Below are 21,743 nucleotides of genomic sequence, written 5' to 3' on the forward strand. Positions count from 1 at the left end.
GCTATGGGGGCATTATACTGTGTGGAGGTAGCTATGGGGGCATTATACTGTGTGGGGGCAGCTATGGGGGCATTATACTGTGTGGAGGCAGCTATGGGGACATTATACTGTGTGGAGGTAGCTATGGGGGCATTATACTGTGTGGAGGCAGCTATGGGGACATTATACTGTGTGGAGGCAGCTATGGGGGCATTATACTGTGTGGAGGCAGCTATGGGGGCATTATACTGTGTGGAGGCAGCTATGGGGACATTATACTGTGTGGAGGCAGCTATGGGGGCATTATACTGTGTGGGGGCAGCTATGGGGACATTATACTGTGTGGAGGCAGCTATGGGGGCATTATACTGTGTGGAGGCAGCTATGGGGACATTATACTGTGTGGAGGCAGCTATGGGGGCATTATACTGTGTGGGGGCAGCTATGGGGACATTATACTGTGTGGAGGCAGCTATGGGGACATTATACTGTGTGGAGGCAGCTATGGGGACATTATACTGTGTGGAGGCAGCTATGGGGACATTATACTGTGTGGAGACAGCTATGGGGGCATTATACTGTGTGGAGGTAGCTATGGGGGCATTATACTGTGTGGAGGCAGCTATGGGGACATTATACTGTGTGGGGGCAGCTATGGGGACATTATACTGTGTGGAGGGCAGCTATGGGGACATTATACTGTGTGGAGGGCAGCTATGGGGACATTATACTGTGTGGAGGGCAGCTATGGGGACATTATACTGTGTGGAGGGCAGCTATGGGGGCATTATACTGTGTGGGGGCAGCTATGGGGGCATTATACTGTGTGGAGGCAGCTATGGGGGCATTATACTGTGTGGAGGCAGCTATGGGGGCATTATACTGTGTGGGGGCAGCTATGGGGGCATTATACTGTGTGGAGGCAGCTATGGGGGTATTATACTGTGTGGGGGCAGCTATGGGGACATTATACTGTGTGGGAGGCAGCTATGGGGGCATTATACTGTGTGGAGGCAGCTATGGGGGCATTATACTGTGTGGAGACAGCTATGGGGGCATTATACTGTGTGGAGGCAGCTATGGGGGCATTATACTGTGTGGGGGCAGCTATGGGGGCATTATACTGTGTGGAGACAGCTATGGGGGCATTATACTGTGTGGGGGCAGCTATGGGGGCATTATACTGTGTGGAGGCAGCTATGGGGGCATTATACTGTGTGGGGGCAGCTATGGGGGCATTATACTGTGTGGAGACAGCTATGGGGGCATTATACTGTGTGGGGGCAGCTATGGGGGCATTATACTGTGTGGAGGGCAGCTATGGGGGCATTATACTGTCAATGCATCCAAATCCGAGGTTCTGTTCTGTAACTTTTCCAAGCGATTGCATTATCTTGGGGGGGCTTTGACTCCTCGATTGGAGGATTTATATGTTGCCAACTTCCCAGTATTCCATTCAGCAAGATTTCCGAACATGGGATTCTTACCTGCTGCCATGATTTGGACGGACACTCTGTCATGATGGTAATGCTCCCACGTTTACTCTCTTTGTTTAGAACTTTATCCATTCCCATCCCAATGTCTGTACTCCAGAAACTTTAACAAGATATGTCGCGCTTTGTTTGGGTGGGAAAAAGACCTAGAATCCGAGCCCCAATCATGTTTGTGGTGGGTTTCTCTTTACCGTATTGTATTAAATATTCTAGGGCTGCTAGGTTGGCACAACTTTTGTTGATACTTCTCGAGACGTTCCTCAATGGGTGGGTTTGGAATCTGAACTCCTCGCTCCACTTTCCTGGACTACTCTCTACTGTTGTGGAGGGCTGTACGTTTTAAACATAATTTGCAATCTACAATATCCCCACATCCCCCCCCCCACCCTATTAAAAAATCCCACTTTCTGAGTGGCGTTCCCACAATCTTACTAAATTGGCAATTTTTTTAAATCCAAAGGTAATCTCCTCTCCTCTAACCACCTCTGAGCGAGGAGTTCAGACTAGTACAGCTCCTTTCGTTTTGGCGTTCTACGATAGGGAATGTACCATCCATTTCATGCTCTGTTCTGGAACGCTTTATTCTAGATTCTCCGGGAGGATTGGGCCTTGTCTCTTGTGTATACTTTTGTGGTTTTGTCTCTTGTGTATACTCTTTGTTAAATTCTCCATCAGAGGGGCAAAAATGACCTTATATGAAGTAGGAGGACTATGTCCAACGTCAACTCTCTAGAGAAGTGGAGAAACGGTTGTGGATTTCTACATGAAGGTTGTTGGCAAGTTAACTTATCGGAGACGTCTGAAGATTCTCCATAGAACCTATTTAGTACCTGAGCGGCTTCACTCGATCTATCCTGCGACCTCCCCTTTCTGTAGCTCTGTGGGTTCCATGTACCGTACGTGGTGGGGATGTCCCATCGTGAGTTCATTCTGGGACTCCATGCGTCAACTCATTTCTGATGTTTTAGGCTTCAACGTTCATAAGGTGCTTATTAGGAGACAAGCCCATAGGGTTACGCTCTGCCCCCTTTAAGTTAGCTCAATTTATACTTTTGGCTTCCCGTATCCACATTGCTTCTAAATGGAAGACCGCAAACCTTTCCGAGGTCAAGAATAGAGCGGATAAAATAGCCATATATGAAAACTGGAGGCTGTCCAATATGATGGGGTGACAACCTTGGATTCTCTCCTCCCACTCCTCTGATCTCTCATATTATTTAACTCTTTATAGCGTTTTAAGGGATTGTCCCTGTAGCGTTTTCTAGCTTTATTGATGGTTTTCATCCTCCCAACTCCTTTTACTGTTTGACCGTACTCCGGATTGTACCTTCTTGTACCTGTCGAGCTATTACATTACTTTTGTACTCCGACATGTGACCTTGTGATTATTTCTATTGCACATAGTTTATTTTCCCCTGTTCTACCTTATTTTGTTTTCTATTTTATTTTGCGTTTCATGTGGGGTATTGCCCTCGGCGTCGGGTCTTTTGGTTTTGTTTGTATATCGTTGCTCTTCTCACTCGCACGTGGCTCAGTCAGAGTGGATCTCTATCACAGGACTCAATCAGGAGCTATAGCCAACAAACTAGTTACTGAATGAGGGGAGCTCCAGCCGCACGGCATTCAAATAAGTCACTGCATCTTATGTAACAAAAGGGAGAGAAGGAGAAAGACCAAATACGACCTTATCGGGCGCTGCTTGTCTCTCGTTGCTTATTGCTCTGACAGGAGGAAAAGGAAGGAAGGCGGCCGTGCATCACAATGGTGAGTAGGTGATTGCTGCGCGGCTCCGCTGTAACATTCCCGGCGGCGGCTCCTCCTTGAGGCCAATCTTTGCCAAGTCGTAGATCCAGGGTAATATCCTAGTATAACTCCAGACAGACGTAAGCCATAGTTCAGACGCAAGAGGTCAGGAACGCCGCGGCTCACCACAACGCCACCAATACCGAGAAAACTGTGAAAGAAATGTGTTTAATCCGCACAGACAAACTGGATTGCAAACGGCGTACATTTTTGCAGCCTTTTTTTTTTTATTTATTTTTAATATTTTATATGCATTTTTTACAGTGCAGCCAAAAACTTCTCTTTTAAATGTTTATAGTCCATGTGCAAGGTGGCACAAGCCGTGTAATACACTGTATGGCCAAAAGTATGTGAACCCCCCTCCTATCTATGGAGTTCAGGTGTTTCAGCCACAGACCCGCATTGTAGTGTCCTGAACAGCTCAGTGACTTTACTCGTGGCACGGTCATACCATTTTCTGACCTTCCCCGCTCCGCTGTAAATACTATTATGTGGAAGTGTCTGGGAGTGATAACCGCTCAGCCACAAATCGGGGCCGCCAAGTGCTGAAGCGCGTGGAGTTTAAAAATCGCCTACCATCTGTTGTATTACTCATTACAGGGACCCAAACTGCCTCCGAAAATGACACCAGAACCGTGTGTCCTGAGCTTCATGAAATGGGTTTCTCTGGTCGCTACGAGCGAGCCTAAGATCCCCATACACAATGCCAAGTGGCTTCTGGAGTAGTGTAAAGCACGTCGTCACTGGACTCTGGAGCAGCGCGTTCTCTGAAGTTATCGATCACAGCTCGCTATCTGATGGAGGACTCTGGGTTAGGCAGATGACAGGAGAACGCTACCTATGGGAATGCATAGTGACTTCTGTAACTTTTGGGGAGAAGGGTCTGTTGAAGGGTTAACACCGCAGCATACAAAGATCGTAGCTTCAGACATTGCGGTGCAGGCCTTTCCTATTTCAGCATGACTCTGGCCCTTTTGTACACTATGAGCTCCATATAGACATGGGGTGAGGAGTTTGGGGTGGAGGCACTCGAGTGGCTGCGTAAAGCCCAGAGCTCAACCCCATACAACACCTTTGAGATGAATTAGAAACTGATGGGGGGAGAAGGTCTGGCTCACTAACACCAGCGTCTGACCTCCACAATGTCCCACCGACGCCCCAAAATGTTGTGGAAAGCTTTTCCAACAGAGTGGGGGCTGTAACACCCGGAAAAGGGGCCAACTCCATAATAATGTCCATGGTTAAGGAATGGGATCTCCAACAGGTCTGGCCTCCGCCGCCACCTTTACATCTGCCACTGTCTTAGAAGCCAGCACTATGGCCGTTTATTTGTGTGTTTTTGAGGGGCATATTTGGGCTTTAGTAGATAGGACTTCTTCTCTTGCCTTCTCCTCCATATTTTCCTCTTAATTGTCCTTTAAGCTTTTTGTTGTGTATTTTCATTGACTCTCCAGAGGACAGATCTGTCTCCATACCGGATTTCTTGGCTTTGCTTCCATTGCACCCTGATACATGAAGTATTGGGAGATATTCTGCTGGGCTGACACCACTATCACTTCATATGCTGATGGCACCAGGAAGATGGCGGGCGGCTCCTTATTTCAGCCGGTTCAGTAGCCGACATCGGCCACATCTGAGGAGGTTTAAAGGGAATGTGTCGCTAGAAAATTATTTATTTTGTTCAGTTAAACTGTTAGTGTATAAGTGATTACACATTGTTTTAATTTTTTCACAAGTTAGGAAATATTATAAATTAGATTCTAATTTATAACATTTCCATGTGCTGGTCACTAGAGGGAGCAATTCCCAAAATTGCAGCATTGGCATGTGGTAAAGCAACCTCATTGCTTTATGCTGCAAATTTGGTGTAGACGCACTCGCTCTAGTGTCCTCACACAATCCCCCCTCCTTTATTTTGGCTAGTGCCGGGAGAAAGGAGGGGGTTGAATGTTCAAACCTCCTACACTGTGTGCCACCATTTTTTGAGCGAATGCACAGTGTAGGAGGATTAGATACAGTGGTAATCAGACAGTATAACACGAACATATACACATCACATACACAAACATAACTTACCTGCTCCTGCTGCCGCCAATCCTAGTACTTGCATCTGCGCTGCCTTGAACATATGGCCGGAAGCCGCGATCGGAAGTCGTCATCTTACTGTCCGGCCGCGGCTTCTGGTCCACATGAAAATGGTGCCGGATTTCGCTCTGCCAAAGACCTTCCTTTTAGTCTGTGTGGGAGCGGTGCATGCACCGTTCCCACACAGACGGCGTACGCTGCAGTGAATGGAACGGCTCCCGTTCGCATTCTCTATGGGGCTGTATGTGCCGTATTCCATCTCTGCATGTGTTGTTAATCGACAGATACAGAGATGAAAAAAAAATGGCAGCCCATCGAGAAGTAAAAGAAAAAAGTAAAACTTGAATAAAATACTAAAAGCAATATTATATAAAAAAATAAAATTTTCGTGACACCTTCCCTTTAACGTCTTGTGAAATATTTTGCATAAAGATTTGTTGCTTATGACAGATGCTGACAGAAAATGTGCAGCTGGCGGCCGCTCTGGGGAAGAGTCTGGTGAATCGGGTGAGGAACGCCGCGCTGCATGAGATGGAGAACTCTCTGGTCTGGTGAGTGGTGGCAGCATAGCCAGGACGTCACTGCTGAGTCAGACTGGTCCGAGCGGATGAGGGACCACTAGATGATCAAATATGGACCGTCCTGGATCTGACCCTGAATATTGTGTTTTCTATAGGCTGCGAGAGGCGCTCGTGAAATATGGTATTGAGCACATGAAGGACAGGACATATCCCACCTACTACACACTCTACCTGCTGGCCATCGTCAATGGATGCTGTGACTTAAGGTATTATCCGAAGGAGGACTCAAAGGGTCTGATTAAGACAAATGATAAACACAAACTAGTCTACACCCGACCGCTCCCGGCGGCCGACAACTGACCGTGCCCGGCGGCCTACACCCCACCGCACCCGGCGGCCTACACCCCACCGCGCCCGGCGGCCTCCGCTCCATTTAAATGCCTCCCAGCCGCCGTCTTGCGGGTGGGGGGGACGAGTGACCAGGGTCTCCCAAGTCTGGCGATCTGTCAGGTTCCCCTAGCATTTTTCTGCTATCCAGTGGATAAGTGAAAAAACTAAAGGCTTGTGATCGACTTTTGTCGGCTCTACTTAGTCAAGGAGGCTTCTCTTTTTTCCGTATGACAGGTGGGGGGCGCTAAAAGAAAACTTCACACAAGGTGCCGTCTAACCTAAAGCCAGCCCTGCCCATTACTGTGCCCGTAGCCTACACATCACAGCACAAACACCATGCCATTTTAACCTTTTGAGTTTTCCAATTTCATAAGGTGCCAAACAATATTTTAAGGTATGTTAACCCCCTTCTGTCTCCAGCTCTACAATCTCACTCCTGCAGCCTGAAGAGTGCAGTGGTCCCATGTACAGAAAAGCAACCCCCTGCTTACAGACGTCACTGGACAAGACCAAGAGGAAGGCCTGTCATCTCCTCCTAGATGAGCTGCAGACGGATCTCCAGGTGACTGACTGACATGACGGGTGACGCTGGGCAGTGGGTGGGAAGTATCGGCCTGTCTGTGTGTGTCCTGCCCCAGCGGACTGTCTGCTCTGTGCACAAAGTTGGCAGGGCCACCAGTCCTATACCAGTCTGGGCATTTGATCTCTGCATTTTGAGAGGAAGAATATCTGCACAAACAATTGGTGCTTATCCTCAAGGGGTTATCCAGTTTTTAACAATGATGTGAAGATGTTTAGACGCTGGAAGATTTATCACTTACTAATGATCACTAATCACATGTCTCTTATCTCCACTGCTCCCTGCTCTCCCCCTCCATGCAGCATAGGACATCACACATCACATGTCCCTTATCTCCACTGCTCCCTGTTCTCCTCCTCCCTGCAGTACAGGACATCACACATCACATGTCTCTTATCTCCACTGCTCCCTGCTCTCCCCCTCCATGCAGCATAGGACATCACATGTCCCTTATCTCCACTGCTCCCTGCTCTCCTCCTCCATGCAGCATAGGACATCACACATCACATGTCCCTTATCTCCACTGCTCCCTGCTCTCCTCCTCCATGCAGCATAGGACATCACATATCACATGTCCCTTATCTCCACTGCTCCCTGCTCTCCTCCTCCCTGTAGTACAGGACATCACATGTCCCTTATCTCCACTGCTCCCTGCTCTCCTCCTCCCTGTAGTACAGGACATCACATGTCCCTTATCTCCACTGCTCCCTGCTCTCCTCCTCCCTGTAGTACAGGACATCACACATCACATGTATCTTATCTCCACTGCTCCCTGCTCTCCTCCTCCATGCAGCATAGGACATCACACATCACATGTCTCTTATCCACACTGCTCCCTGCTCTCCTCCTCCCTGTAGTACAGGACATCACATGTCCCTTATCTCCACTGCTCCCCTCCTCCCTGTAGTACAGGACATCACACATCACATGTCTCTTATCTCCACTGCTCCCTGCTCTCCTCCTCCCTGTAGTACAGAACATCACACATCACATGTCTCTTATCTCCACTGCTCCCTGCTCTCCTCCTCCCTGTAGTACAGGACATCACACATCACATGTATCTTATCTCCACTGCTCCCTGCTCTCCTCCTCCCTGCAGTACAGGACATCACACATCACATGTCTCTTATCTCCACTGCTCCCTGCTTTCCTCCTCCCTGTAGTACAGAACATCACACATCACATGTCTCTTATCTCCACTGCTTCCTGCTCTCCTCCCTGTAGTACAGGACATCACATGTCTCTTATCTCCACTGCTCCCTGCTCTCCTCCTCCCTGTAGTACAGGACATCACACATCACATGTATCTTATCTCCACTGCTCCCTGCTCTCCTCCTCCCTGCAGTACAGGACATCACACATCACATGTCTCTTATCCACACTGCTCCCTGCTCTCCTCCTCCCTGTAGTACAGGACATCACACATCACATGTCTCTTATCTCCACTGCTCCCTGCTCTCCTCCTCCCTGTAGTACAGAACATCACACATCACATGTCTCTTATCTCCACTGCTCCCTGCTCTCCTCCTCCCTGCAGTACAGGACATCACACATCACATGTCTCTTATCTCCACTGCTCCCTGCTTTCCTCCTCCCTGTAGTACAGAACATCACACATCACATGTCTCTTATCTCCACTGCTTCCTGCTCTCCTCCCTGTAGTACAGGACATCACATGTCTCTTATCTCCACTGCTCCCTGCTCTCCTCCTCCATGTAGTACAGGACATCACACATTACATGTCGCTTATCTCCACTGCTCCCTGCTCTCCTCCTCCCTGTAGTACAGGACATCACACATCACATGTATCTTATCTCCACTGCTCCCTGCTCTCCTCCTCTCTGTAGTACAGGACATCACACATCACATGTCTCTTATCTCCACTGCTCCCTGCTCTCCTCCTCCCTGTAGTACAGGACATCACACATCACATGTATCTTATCTCCACTGCTCCCTGCTCTCCTCCTCCCTGTAGTACAGGACATCACACATCACATGTCTCTTATCTCCACTGCTCCCTGCTCTCCTCCTCCCTGTAGTACAGGACATCACACATCACATGTATCTTATCTCCACTGCTCCCTGCTCTCCTCCTCCCTGTAGTACAGGACATCACACATCACAGTTCTCTTATCTCCACTGCTCCGTACTGCACAGATCTTGGCAATGAGAATGAATAATATTTACTTCTGGTCTATGATGGCGTCGCCTGATGACCATTCACACACATGCAGGTACTATTCTGTATATTACATTAGCCAATCCTCGTTAGTGATCTGAATGATTCTACCAATAATCCGGTCTGTGGTAGTGGGTTGTGTTCACACGGATTTACGTGCTGAAATCTGCATGAAATTCTCCTTTTACTTATTTCATCAGGTAATTCACGTGTTTGTACAGATGTTGCATTAATAAGTGACGTCACTTATTGACACGGCGAAGCCGGCCGATATCCATGCGCACATTGAATGGGGCAGATCCGCAGCGCATCAAACTGCAAATCTGTGGCAGAAATGCGATTTCTCCGCGCATCCTGCAGTAAATATGGGTCGGATTTGCCTTATTGTTCAGGATTTATTACGTTCTGCCTCGCCCAGGACCTGTCCCCGCACCCACCCTGGTTAATTGTTATAATCACAATGATTTGAAAATTGGTCAGTGGAAATAATGGGTGGTAAATGATGGTGGTGTTACTTTACTATCATCTGACTGTAAGGGGACTACACCTTCCATCATCCACCATCCAAGGAATTATGCGCTTTCTAACCACAGCTCAACCGCATGGTGTGAATGAACCCTTACTGGGTGGATAGTAGAAGGAGGGGAAGGAAAGAGGAAAGATTCCTTTGGCTTCAAAACCTGCATAAAATACTGCACCAAAACTGCACGTGTGAAAGCCGCCTTATTAAGACGCATCATCGGTAGGTTTTCTCAATAACGTAATAAAAACCAATTAATGAAAAAGACGCACCAAGGCTGTGACCTCCCGTCTCTTGCCTCGAACCGCAGCAAAAACGTAACATTTTGCCATGACTTAAGCAAAGTCGCGGCAAATAAATGCATTGTGATGTGTGATCTGAGGCCAAAACTGCATGTGTGAAAGAGCAGATTCACACAGTGCCGTTTTGGTGCAGTTTTTGAAGCCACAACCAGGCAGCGGAAGTATCACGGAAAGATTCAACTTTTCTATTTATTTTTAATCCACTCCTGATTGTAGCTCCAAAACGGCACCGCATGAATAAGCCCTAAGACTCCGTTCACATTGCGTTTTTTTGTTGCGTTTCTTTTGGCAGCATTTGAAAGCGCAGGCGATGCGCTCCTCGGATTATGCGTTCCTCGGACGTGTTTCTCTTGGTGAGTTTGAAAGCAGAACAAAAATTCACACTGTGTACCCAGCCTTAGGCCTTATTCACACGGACGTGTTCGTTTTGCGCACGTAAAAAACGCAGCATTTTTCCTGCATCGCAGTCCCGTGTGACATCAGTGTATGGTGCTTGTCAGCGGTTTTTACGCGCGTATGTCACACGTATCACATCAGCAAAATAAACTGAAGGAGGTGTTTTTCAGCGCATGGATGTGCGTCCGTGTGATGTCCGTGATTTTCACGCACCCATTGACTTCAATGGGTGCGTGATGCACAAAAAACCCACAAGTATAGGACATGCAGTGAGATTCACACATTGGACACACAGACACGCTGCGTGAAAAATACGGAATGTCTGAATGGCCCCATTGACTTGCGTAGGTCCGTGTTTCGTGCGTGATTTTCATGCGCGTAACATTGACGTGAAATACGCTGGTGTGAATTAGGCCTAAGGGTGTAGTCAGAGGTTAGTAGCCGAGCCGCAATAACCACAGAAGCGGCGTCGCTAGCACCAGGCATCCGGGGCCCAAGCCCCACATATTTGGCCCGGATCCCCTGTCGACTGTCACATTCCTCAGGACGCAGATATAGTTGAATACTATGGTGGAGCAGGAAACTATCGGCTCCCTGCTCTGCCATTCACTAGGCTACAGCCTATAAAACGCTAGGACAGGATCCCTGCGGAGGCCGGCGTGATGACATCACTGGATCGCACCCGCCTTACGCAAGGATCACGTCTCAGCACCTCATAGGCGGCAGTGCTGAGGAGTCTGTGGAGCTCCGTTCATCGCGGGTACAGGGCTGGTTGAGTGTAAGCTTTTTATTTTTGGGGGGGCATCTGGGCAGTATATGCAGGGAGGTGGTGCTGGGTGGCACGATCTTCAGGTGTTGCTTTTGATTAGAGCCCCCAGACATAACTTTGCTTGGGGCACCAGAAATGCCAACATTGCCCCTGAGGGTAACTACAGGGATACTTACTGCTGGGACCCTGTATCTAATCTTGTCATGTGTGATACTGTCTGCTGAGTCGATGTATCTAATCCTATCATGTGTGATACTGCCTGCTGAGCTGTGTATCTAATCCCATCATGTGTGATACTGTCTGCTGAGCTGTGTATCTAATCCTATCATGTGTGATACTGTCTGCTGAGCTGTGTATCTAATCCTATCATGTGTGATACTGTCTGCTGAGCTGTGTATCTAATCCCATCATGTGTGATACTGTCTGCTGAGCTGTGTATCTAATCCTATCATGTGTGATACTGTCTGCTGAGCTGTGTATCTAAGCCTATCATGTGTGATACTGTCTGCTGAGCCGCTGTATCTAATCCTTTCATAGAGAAAGTATTGGGAGGGTTCCTCCAGCTCACCTTATCGCAGTTGTGTAGAATCGCGCACGGGTCCTCGTGTCGGCACACGTATAGAATACAAAGAAAGGCAAAGAAATGGATCCAGCGCTGTGTCCTCCGTGTCGTTAAAATAGGAAACTATTTCCAAGTTTTATTATACAATGAAAAAATAAAAACAACAGCAATGCAGGTAGATATTCCCGGATAAATGGAGGGATTGTGGCAGTGTGAGCGGTGCCTACGCGTCCTTAGTCATGGCTTCTCTCCTGTCTCATTGTCAGTCTAAGACTTTATAGCCAGTCTATTTTTAGCAACAATTGATTGCGGGTCAAAATGGGAGACTCCCAGGTATGCCGTGGAACGCAGATCACTCCCTGCTAGACGAAAACAAGATGATAATGGGCAGGTAAATGAGATCTCTCTAGACCATTTCATAAGTTAACTACTTACGTCCTCCTATACAATTATCATGTCAATTTGTAAGAGTGTAACTGTCCGTGTACCGTCCGCATATATGATGAGTGCGATGTTTATAGAAAAATGGAATAAATGTGAAGTACTTTATTGTTGCAAACTGATTTGGGAAATATTTGCTTAATAAAAGACTGACTGAGAGTGTGTTTATGTAAGAATAAAAAATGATAAGTTCAAAAATTATTATCAATTCGGAAGGAGAATTTATTGGAAATGACTATTTCACTACATTGGGAAACATAATTGGAGTTGGTTTGTATGGAAGGAATCTATACAGTATCATTTATTTTGTGTCCATGGATTTGGTACTTGATACATTTCATTGTGTGTTCCTGTTTGTCCGGAGGCCGCTATAATCAACCAATGCTGCCATTAAATGCCAAACTAATAGGTTGTTCATCATACTTTGATTCTATCTCTATTTATTTCCTTTATAAAGGTATCCCATCCGACGGCCCCGCCAAACTCGGCACTTGGTATGAATAGCGATTTCATTCCAAACATGGAGAACAGTATGAACGGGAGAGAGCGCAGGATATTTGTCATTTATATGAGATCAAGGATGTAGAAAATAACAATAATACAAATCTGAAGTTTGAAATGGAGTTAAATATTATATGTTTGTTTGTACATATCGATCGATCCTTGAACTCACTATAGATCAATCAATCAATCAATCCTGGGTCTGTATACTGAATTTCTGTATTAGATTGTTGGCTGTCAAAGCCATGGTCGTTCAAAGACATGACCTTTTAGAAAAAAGCTCATAAAGGCCATTGGATTTGTTTATTACATTTAATGTATTTGAAATTGATCTCTATTCATTGACTTTATTGGTTTATAATGATATTTTGCAGAGACGTCCCGTCCGACGGCCCCGAGGAGCCCGGTGGACCATGTAAGTAACAATTTTGTTTTGATATAAAAAACATCAAAAACGCAAGATCATAGAATATCTGTGATTTATTGAAAATGTGAACTATACAAGTAATTCCATGTGTTGCTGTATATTTATTTGCATATATCCGTCAATCTTCTGACGACCTCTGAATGAATACAGAGCCTATTTTCTGATAATTGGGACTGTTCATTATCAACCTATTTTTGTTATGCCGAAAAATTCCTTTAGAGAAGTGTTAGAAATAAGTCATATTTTATCATTAATCGATCTCTATAGAATAAATACATTTCAAGTATATTTAAGAAAAAAGTCAATTCTTAAATGGAGCCAGGACCGCTTATTTGGTGAAATATTGGGATGAACTCCTGTTTGTTGTGCAGTTATGAGATATTGAATTGTTGTTTTAGAATTAGGGTTTTTTTTTCAATATGTTTGTTCAATAGTGGAACATCAAATCTTTCCTTAGATTAAGGCCATTAGGTGCCCGTGTTCGTAGCCTGTATATCCAGAAGGCCTCTCCGGTGTGTCACATGTTTAAAACCAGAAACTTCCTTCTATCACAAAAACACGCACACTTCGTTCCAGAATCAAATAAACCCACCTTGGTCTTGGGTCAAAGCAACCAATTCAACGATATAAAAAAGATTGTCAACAAACGCCTCCCCATGCTAATGGAAGATGAGATCTTAGCGGACATTCTCAAGGAAAGCTGTAGATTTGTGGCACGCAAAGCCCCCTCACTCAGTAGCTCTCTTTCCCCTTCGTTCTTTAGCTCTAATGTTCCCAAATCAACATGGTTAGAACATAAAGGGTTTTATAAATGTGGTAACAAGCCTTGTAAAGTTTGCCAGTTCGCAACTCCAACTACAGTGTTTTTGAATTCTACAAATACCGACACTTTTATCATCAAAAACGACATAAATTGCAATTCAGAGTCTGTAATATATATTGTAGAGTGCACACAATGCGATCTTAAATATATCGGATGCACCAATCGTAAACTAAAAACCAGAATACTTGAACATCTAGGTTACATTCGTAACCCAAACATATTACACATATCAAATGCGGCAAAACATTTTGTTCACCCCCACAATAGATCAACTAACAGCTTTATATGCTATTGAAAAAATCCACACCCCCAAACGAGGAGGGGACATTAAACATGTGACACACACCGGAGGAGGGGACATTAAACATGTGACACACACCGGAGGAGGGGACATTAAACATGTGACACACACCGGAGGAGGGGACATTAAACATGTGACACACACCGGAGGAGGGGACATTAAACATGTGACACACACCGGAGGAGGGGACATTAAACATGTGACACACACCGGAGGAGGGGACATTAAACATGTGACACACACCGGAGGAGGGGACATTAAACATGTGACACACACCGGAGGAGGGGACATTAAACATGTGACACACACCGGAGGAGGGGACATTAAACATGTGACACACACCGGAGGAGGGGACATTAAACATGTGACACACACCGGAGGAGGGGACATTAAACATGTGACACACACCGGAGGAGGGGACATTAAACATGTGACACACACCGGAGGAGGGGACATTAAACATGTGACACACAGCGGAGGAGGGGACATTAAACATGTGACACACACCGGAGGAGGGGACATTAAACATGTGACACACACCGGAGGAGGGGACATTAAACATGTGACACACCGGAGAGGCCTTCTGGATATACAGGCTACGAACACGGGCACCTAATGGCCTTAATCTAAGGAAAGATTTGATGTTCCACTATTGAACAAACATATTGAATAAAAAACCCTAATTCTAAAACAACAATTCAATATCTCATAACTGCACAACAAACAGGAGTTCATCCCAATATTTCACCAAATAAGCGGTCCTGGCTCCATTTAAGAATTGACTTTTTTCTTAAATATACTTGAAATGTATTTATTCTATAGAGATCGATTAATGATAAAATATGACTTATTTCTAACACTTCTCTAAAGGAATTTTTCGGCATAACAAAAATAGGTTGATAATGAACAGTCCCAATTATCAGAAAATAGGCTCTGTATTCATTCAGAGGTCGTCAGAAGATTGACGGATATATGCAAATAAATATACAGCAACACATGGAATTACTTGTATAGTTCACATTTTCAATAAATCACAGATATTCTATGATCTTGCGTTTTTGATGTTTTTTATATCAAAACAAAATTGTTACTTACATGGTCCACCGGGCTCCTCGGGGCCGTCGGACGGGACGTCTCTGCAAAATATCATTATAAACCAATAAAGTCAATGAATAGAGATCAATTTCAAATACATTAAATGTAATAAACAAATCCAATGGCCTTTATGAGCTTTTTTCTAAAAGGTCATGTCTTTGAACGACCATGGCTTTGACAGCCAACAATCTAATACAGAAATTCAGTATACAGACCCAGGATTGATTGATTGATTGATCTATAGTGAGTTCAAGGATCGATCGATATGTACAAACAAACATATAATATTTAACTCCATTTCAAACTTCAGATTTGTATTATTGTTATTTTCTACATCCTTGATCTCATATAAATGACAAATATCCTGCGCTCTCTCCCGTTCATACTGTTCTCCATGTTTGGAATGAAATCGCTATTCATACCAAGTGCCGAGTTTGGCGGGGCCGTCGGATGGGATACCTTTATAAAGGAAATAAATAGAGATAGAATCAAAGTATGATGAACAACCTATTAGTTTGGCATTTAATGGCAGCATTGGTTGATTATAGCGGCCTCCGGACAAACAGGAACACACAATGAAATGTATCAAGTACCAAATCCATGGACACAAAATAAATGATACTGTATAGATTCCTTCCATACAAACCAACTCCAATTATGTTTCCCAATGTAGTGAAATAGTCATTTCCAATAAATTCTCCTTCCGAATTGATAATAATTTTTGAACTTATCATTTTTTATTCTTACATAAACACACTCTCAGTCAGTCTTTTATTAAGCAAATATTTCCCAAATCAGTTTGCAACAATAAAGTACTTCACATTTATTCCATTTTTCTATAAACATCGCACTCATCATATATGCGGACGGTACACGGACAGTTACACTCTTACAAATTGACATGATAATTGTATAGGAGGACGTAAGTAGTTAACTTATGAAATGGTCTAGAGAGATCTCATTTACCTGCCCATTATCATCTTGTTTTCGTCTAGCAGGGAGTGATCTGCGTTCCACGGCATACCTGGGAGTCTCCCATTTTGACCCGCAATCAATTGTTGCTAAAAATAGACTGGCTATAAAGTCTTAGACTGACAATGAGACAGGAGAGAAGCCATGACTAAGGACGCGTAGGCACCGCTCACACTGCCACAATCCCTCCATTTATCCGGGAATATCTACCTGCATTGCTGTTGTTTTTATTTTTTCATTGTATAATAAAACTTGGAAATAGTTTCCTATTTTAACGACACGGAGGACACAGCGCTGGATCCATTTCTTTGCCTTTCTTTCTAATCCTTTCATGTCTGATGTCTGCTGAGATAATGTATCCAATTCTATCCAGTTGTGTAGCTATAGGGGCCGTAGTCTTATAGATATGCTATCCCCGAGATATATATATATTTATATATATTATACACCTTTTTTTTCAGGGGGAGGGTAAACATATGTCTTGTGCCCCTGATCTAGCAACACCCTTGAACCGCACACGGATTGACACTAACTTCCGTTCTTAACACTTCAGATCTCGCCACGTACAGGTGCAGCGCGCTGATTAGCGGTTATCCATGTGCGGTCACGGCGGCTCGGCCGCACGTTTAATAGCACCGTAAGGGACCAGTAATGGGTGATCGTGTGGAGGGAAATGCTCTGGACACTTAATGGGAAGTTTCACGTTTGAATTGGGTTATTTGCTGTATATTTCTGTGCAGCCTCTATTCAGGGACATCCCCTCCCGATCCTGGCTAACCGGCGCTGATACTGTGCGTTTCATATGTGACAAGATGGAGGACTTCAGCCAATACTTGTGCAAGGCCAGAGCCCCAGTATTCCAGGTGAGCAGACCCCTCCCATGTTACATCGCCCCCTGCCAGCATCTGGATAAGGCTCTGTTCACATCTGCCTCATTATTTATGTTCCATCATAGGAACAGAATAACAAAAAATAACGGAAGCGCCAGATCCATCACATGACGGGCACCAACTGCGGCCAATGGAACCTGTTCACTTTAAGGGTTTCCGTCATTTACCAGACAAAATATTGTTGCATGCGGCACTATTTTGTCCAAGATTTTTGGCGGAATCTGCGATGGAGACTCCTAACAACACAGCCTGAGAATCACATCCAGTGGCACGGAGAAGTATTAGGCTGTGCTCGCAACTGGGGGCTCCATTCCAGATTCCGAAAGATTTGATGGAAAATAAAGTAACTAAGCGCTGTCTGTCATAGGAAGAGGACAACGAGCTGGTAGAGCGGATGCGTCGCTCTGCGTCTGTCCTGAAGAGCTTGGTGTCCTAGCAGCAGTCCACTGTGATTTGATCCAGGGCTAACCTGTCCTTAGTTCTAACCTGTCCTCTTTTTGGTGCCAACCTGTCCAGTTTTTTTTGGTGCCGACCTGCCCTTTAATTTTTTTGGTGCCGACCTGCCCTTTTCTTGGTGCCGACCTGCCCTCTTCTTGGTGCCGACCTGCCCTCTTCTTGGCGCCGACCTGTCCTCTTCTTGGCGCCGACCTGCCCTCATCTTGGCGCCGACCTGTCCTCTTCTTGGCGCCGACATGTCCTCTTCTTGGCGATGACCTGTCCTCTTCTTGGCGATGACCTGTCCTCTTCTTGGCGATGACCTGTCCTCTTCTTGGCGCCGACCTGTCCTCTTCTTGGCGCCGACCTGTCCTCTTCTTGGCGCCGACCTGTCCTCTTCTTGGCGCCGACCTGTCCTCTTCTTGGCGCCGACCTGTCCTCTTCTTGGCGCCGACCTGTCCTCTTCTTGGCGCCGACCTGTCCTCTTCTTGGCGCCGACCTGTCCTCTTCTTGGCGCCGACCTGTCCTCTTCTTGGCGATGACCTGTCCTCTTCTTGGCGCCGACCTGTCCTCTTCTTGGCGCCGACCTGTCCTCTTCTTCGCGATGACCTGTACTCTTCTTGGCGCCGACCTGTCCTCTTCTTCGCGATGACCTGTACTCTTCTTGGCGGACCTGCTCTCTTCTTGGTGATGACCTGTCCTCTTCTTGGCGATGACCTGTCCTCTTCTTGGTGCTGACCTGTCTTCTTAGTATCTTCTGGAGCAGACTGAGAGGATGGTGACGATCGAGTATGTTCGGGCTCTTATAAACAGCAAGTTTGTTTGCCGAAGCCCTGAGGAGAGGCAACTCTTGGCCCACAGGATGGCCCTGGATGCAGAGGAGCTCGGCACAGCGCTGCACACGATGGTAAGGTGATACATCATCTTACGCAGATCGAGGGGAACGTAGTGTAGATATTAAGTAAAGCATTAATGGAATGTGATTGAGAGGAAGCATGAGGTACACAAGTTACAGGGTGAGATGATCTAATGGACTAGAAGGATGTACAGGTGGAGTGGGATGTAGTGTAGTATGTAGAAGGGTGTAATGTAGCAGATACATCATGTACAGGTGGAGTGGGATGTAATGTAGCAGATACAATATTACTGATTTTATTATTACGGTGTTAAATTTAGAGCAGACAGAAAATGCGTCACACTTGTCCCGGTGGCGCCCGCTGGATGAGGCATCTGATGAGACGTGTTCGACACTTGTGTAACTTTATTTTGGTTCATTTACTTCAGACAATTTTTGCCTGAATTTCTCACATTTTAAGCCGCCCCCTTTCCTCTAAGCCACGTCCACGTTTCCTCAGCGTTGTACCCGCTCCTCATGAGATACAAAGTGCTTAAAACACTCCAGAAAAGTGGCACACGAGATTTCCGCATTTTGGCTCCGTGCGGCAGAATTCTGGGTTAGGGTAGTAGAATGTATTTCAGTATATAATGTGGGAAAGGATGTAATGCAGTCGATACAGGAGGTGCAGGTGGAGTGGGATGTAGTGTAGTATAAGTAAGGTGTAGAGAGCGATGTACTATAGCAGACGGGGGCAGCAGGGGCGGACATACCATTGGTGATGCCTGGGCAGCTGCACAGGGGCCCAGTAGATCAGGGGGCCCCAGTGTCACCATAAAGCAGACATCATCTGTCCACTATTCCCGAGCGTAATCATTTCATGGATAACAATTACTGATATGGTGTTAATCTTGCAGAGCGGTCTGTGTCCACCACTGGGGTGCAGGGGAGTAGGATGTAGTGCTGCAGGTACATGAGGTGGATAGTAAACCACTAGAGGCCTCTTATAAAATTGTCTAACGGTAAAACGGTCTTTTTAGCTCATAGCAACCAATCCGAGCTCAGCTTTCATTTCACCAGAGCAGTCTCAGAAATGAAAGCTGAGCTCTGATTGGTTGCTGTGAGACAGTTTTTATCAACAAAGTTGTATTAGGATTGGTTTTGAAATGAGCGGCATGTAGTGCAGCGCGTAGACCGGGTGCAGGGAGAAGCTCTTGTCGTCTCAGCATGGCCGATGGGTGTAATAACAAAAATGCAGTGCAGGTAAGAGCCTAGAAGCTGCCATCGTTGTTGGGTCACGGTACGCGGGGTGGACGCCTCGGTGCATTGTGTTGGTATTGACAATATTTTCTGCCATCGTTGTAGGGTCTGGAGGAGTCGGCACTCTGCGTCCCCCTCATTCACTCACTCCAGGAACTGTTTGCCCTGAAGGACCCCTCACTACTGAGCCTGGAGGTGTCGGGACTAATGGCGGCGTTCCCCGATATCAGGTAAATGGGGTGTTTGCGTCCATGATGGCAGACTTGGCCAGCGCCCACTTGGTGTACTGGTCTCATGAAGGGGAAGCCATGATGAGGATGATGGGAGGGCGGAGCAGACACGGCCCGGGCTCAGATGGCGCTTCACACTGAGGTGGTAGAAATAATGGCGTCTCCTCTCTCTCTCTCCAGTGATGATCACGTGTTGGCGCTGTTGGAGCTGCGGGGTGATATGACCCGGGATCTCCGTCACACTGTCCTCAGCACCATGCACCGTCAAGCTCTGACTCTTCCAGACGACTACCGGCCCATTTTTATAAGTATTGCCGCTCCTGCTCGTGCGCCTCCATTCTGCCTCCACCCAAGTTCATGTGCCTGAGGTGTGACTATTGTTCCCATGACTTGTTCTGCTATTTCTACCCTGCGCCCCCCGGTGGTAGCTTCTACCCTGCGCCCCTTGGTGGTGGTAGCTTCTACCCTGCGCCCCCCGGTGGTAGCTTCTACCCTGCGCCCCCCGGTGGAAGCTTCTACCCTGCGCCCCCCGGTGGTAGCTTCTACCCTGCGCCCCCCGGTGAAAGCTTCTACCCTGCGCCCCCCGGTGGTAGCTTCTACCCTGCGCCCCTTGGTGGTGGTAGCTTCTACCCTGCGCCCCCCGGTGGTAGCTTCTACCCTGCGCCCCTTGGTGGTAGCTTCTATCCTGCGCCCCCCGATGGTAGACTCTATCCTGCACCCCCCGGTGGAAGCTTCAACCCTGCGCCCCGCGGTGGTAGCTTCTACCCTGCGCCCCGCGGTGGTAACTTCTACCCTGCGCCCCGCGGTGGTAACTTCTACCCTGCGCCCCGCGGTGGTAGCTTCTACCCTGCGCCCCCCGGTGGTAGCTTCTACCCTGCGCCCCGCGGTGGTAGCTTCTACCCTGCGCCCCGCGGTGGTAGCTTCTACCCTGCACCCCCCGGTGGTAGCTTCTACCCTGCGCCCCGCGGTGGTAGATTCTATCCCACGCACAGTCCGGATTGCAGCCATTTTTCTGCTCATCGAGCCGCAACGATAAACTGAATGGAAGCTGAAATGTAAAGGAATGGTCCAAAGTTCTGTCAATAAAGCTTCATCATTGAATAGTGAACCGCGCTGCAACTTTCTAATACAGTTTGTGTTTTCACTTCCTCACCAATTTCAAAATCTTTGCTTACTGTCAGTGACTGGAACCTGAAAACCTGTGCGGGTCACGTAGCTGCAGCGTTTCTTAGGAGAAAGCGCTGAACATAGAATCCAAACAAACGCAACCCCCACCAACGCCTCCTGTTTCCGGTTTTGTCCTGTATCACGTCAATGTGGTTAATAGGTCACTTTGGAGGCAGCCATGTTTCTTCCACTCTCGTGCTAGTGCATGCGCTGCAGGGTTTAGGTGGCGGGCCCGGCGTGAGGTGGTCTACGTTTTGTCTGCACAGCGAGCGCGCTCATTTTGTTGGAAGTCCAGCAGTAAATCCTAATGTACGGAAGGAAGGGACAGCGACACGGCGGTCCACAATGATTAGAACGTCAGCGATCTTAAATGTAGAAGTTGCGGATGAGACTCCCAGCAGAGGTCCATGTACCCGGGGGTGCCGTCAGCCGAGGGTCCGAGGTGAAAACCAACAGTAAAGCCGACGCTTAAGGTTTCCCGTAGGTTGGATTAGCGCAGTCTTGTACACTATTCCATACTTATACATTTTTTTTCTCTCTCAGCCCCCTGGACACGTGGAGCGCGCAGGATAAACGTGGTGGAAAAAATGCGACGTGACCGAGACCTTCCAGTGCATGTGCAGCCCCCCATGCCACCCCCTCCTCCACGTATAGCAGCCATGTGACGCAGGGAAATGGCCGACTTCTTATCATTGTGTTTAGAACCGCAGCTACACCCCAGGTTTAACCCTTTCACTGCCTTCAATCCGCTCAGCTGGGTAGAGGCTACCACCGGGGGGAGAACACC

The 21,743-nt window shown here is 46.9% G+C and overlaps 1 protein-coding gene across 1 annotated transcript in view; it reads left to right on the forward strand.

Annotated features, from left to right (window-relative positions):
- Nucleotides 1-20,165, forward strand: part of LOC142661036 (exocyst complex component 3-like protein) — a 31,262-nt gene extending 11,097 nt beyond the window's left edge. The window contains exons 7-13 of the mRNA XM_075838231.1: nt 5,811-5,911; nt 6,037-6,147; nt 6,692-6,833; nt 16,880-17,002; nt 18,216-18,371; nt 19,665-19,789; nt 19,970-20,165. Of these exons, the coding sequence (XP_075694346.1) occupies nt 5,811-5,911; nt 6,037-6,147; nt 6,692-6,833; nt 16,880-17,002; nt 18,216-18,371; nt 19,665-19,789; nt 19,970-20,156 (945 nt within the window). The 3' untranslated portion in view covers nt 20,157-20,165. The remainder of the gene's footprint in view (nt 1-5,810; nt 5,912-6,036; nt 6,148-6,691; nt 6,834-16,879; nt 17,003-18,215; nt 18,372-19,664; nt 19,790-19,969) is intronic.
- Nucleotides 20,166-21,743: the final 1,578 nt, after the last annotated feature.

This window comes from Rhinoderma darwinii, chromosome 9, assembly GCF_050947455.1.
Source record: "Rhinoderma darwinii isolate aRhiDar2 chromosome 9, aRhiDar2.hap1, whole genome shotgun sequence".
NCBI classification, from domain to species: Eukaryota; Metazoa; Chordata; class Amphibia; order Anura; family Rhinodermatidae; genus Rhinoderma; species Rhinoderma darwinii.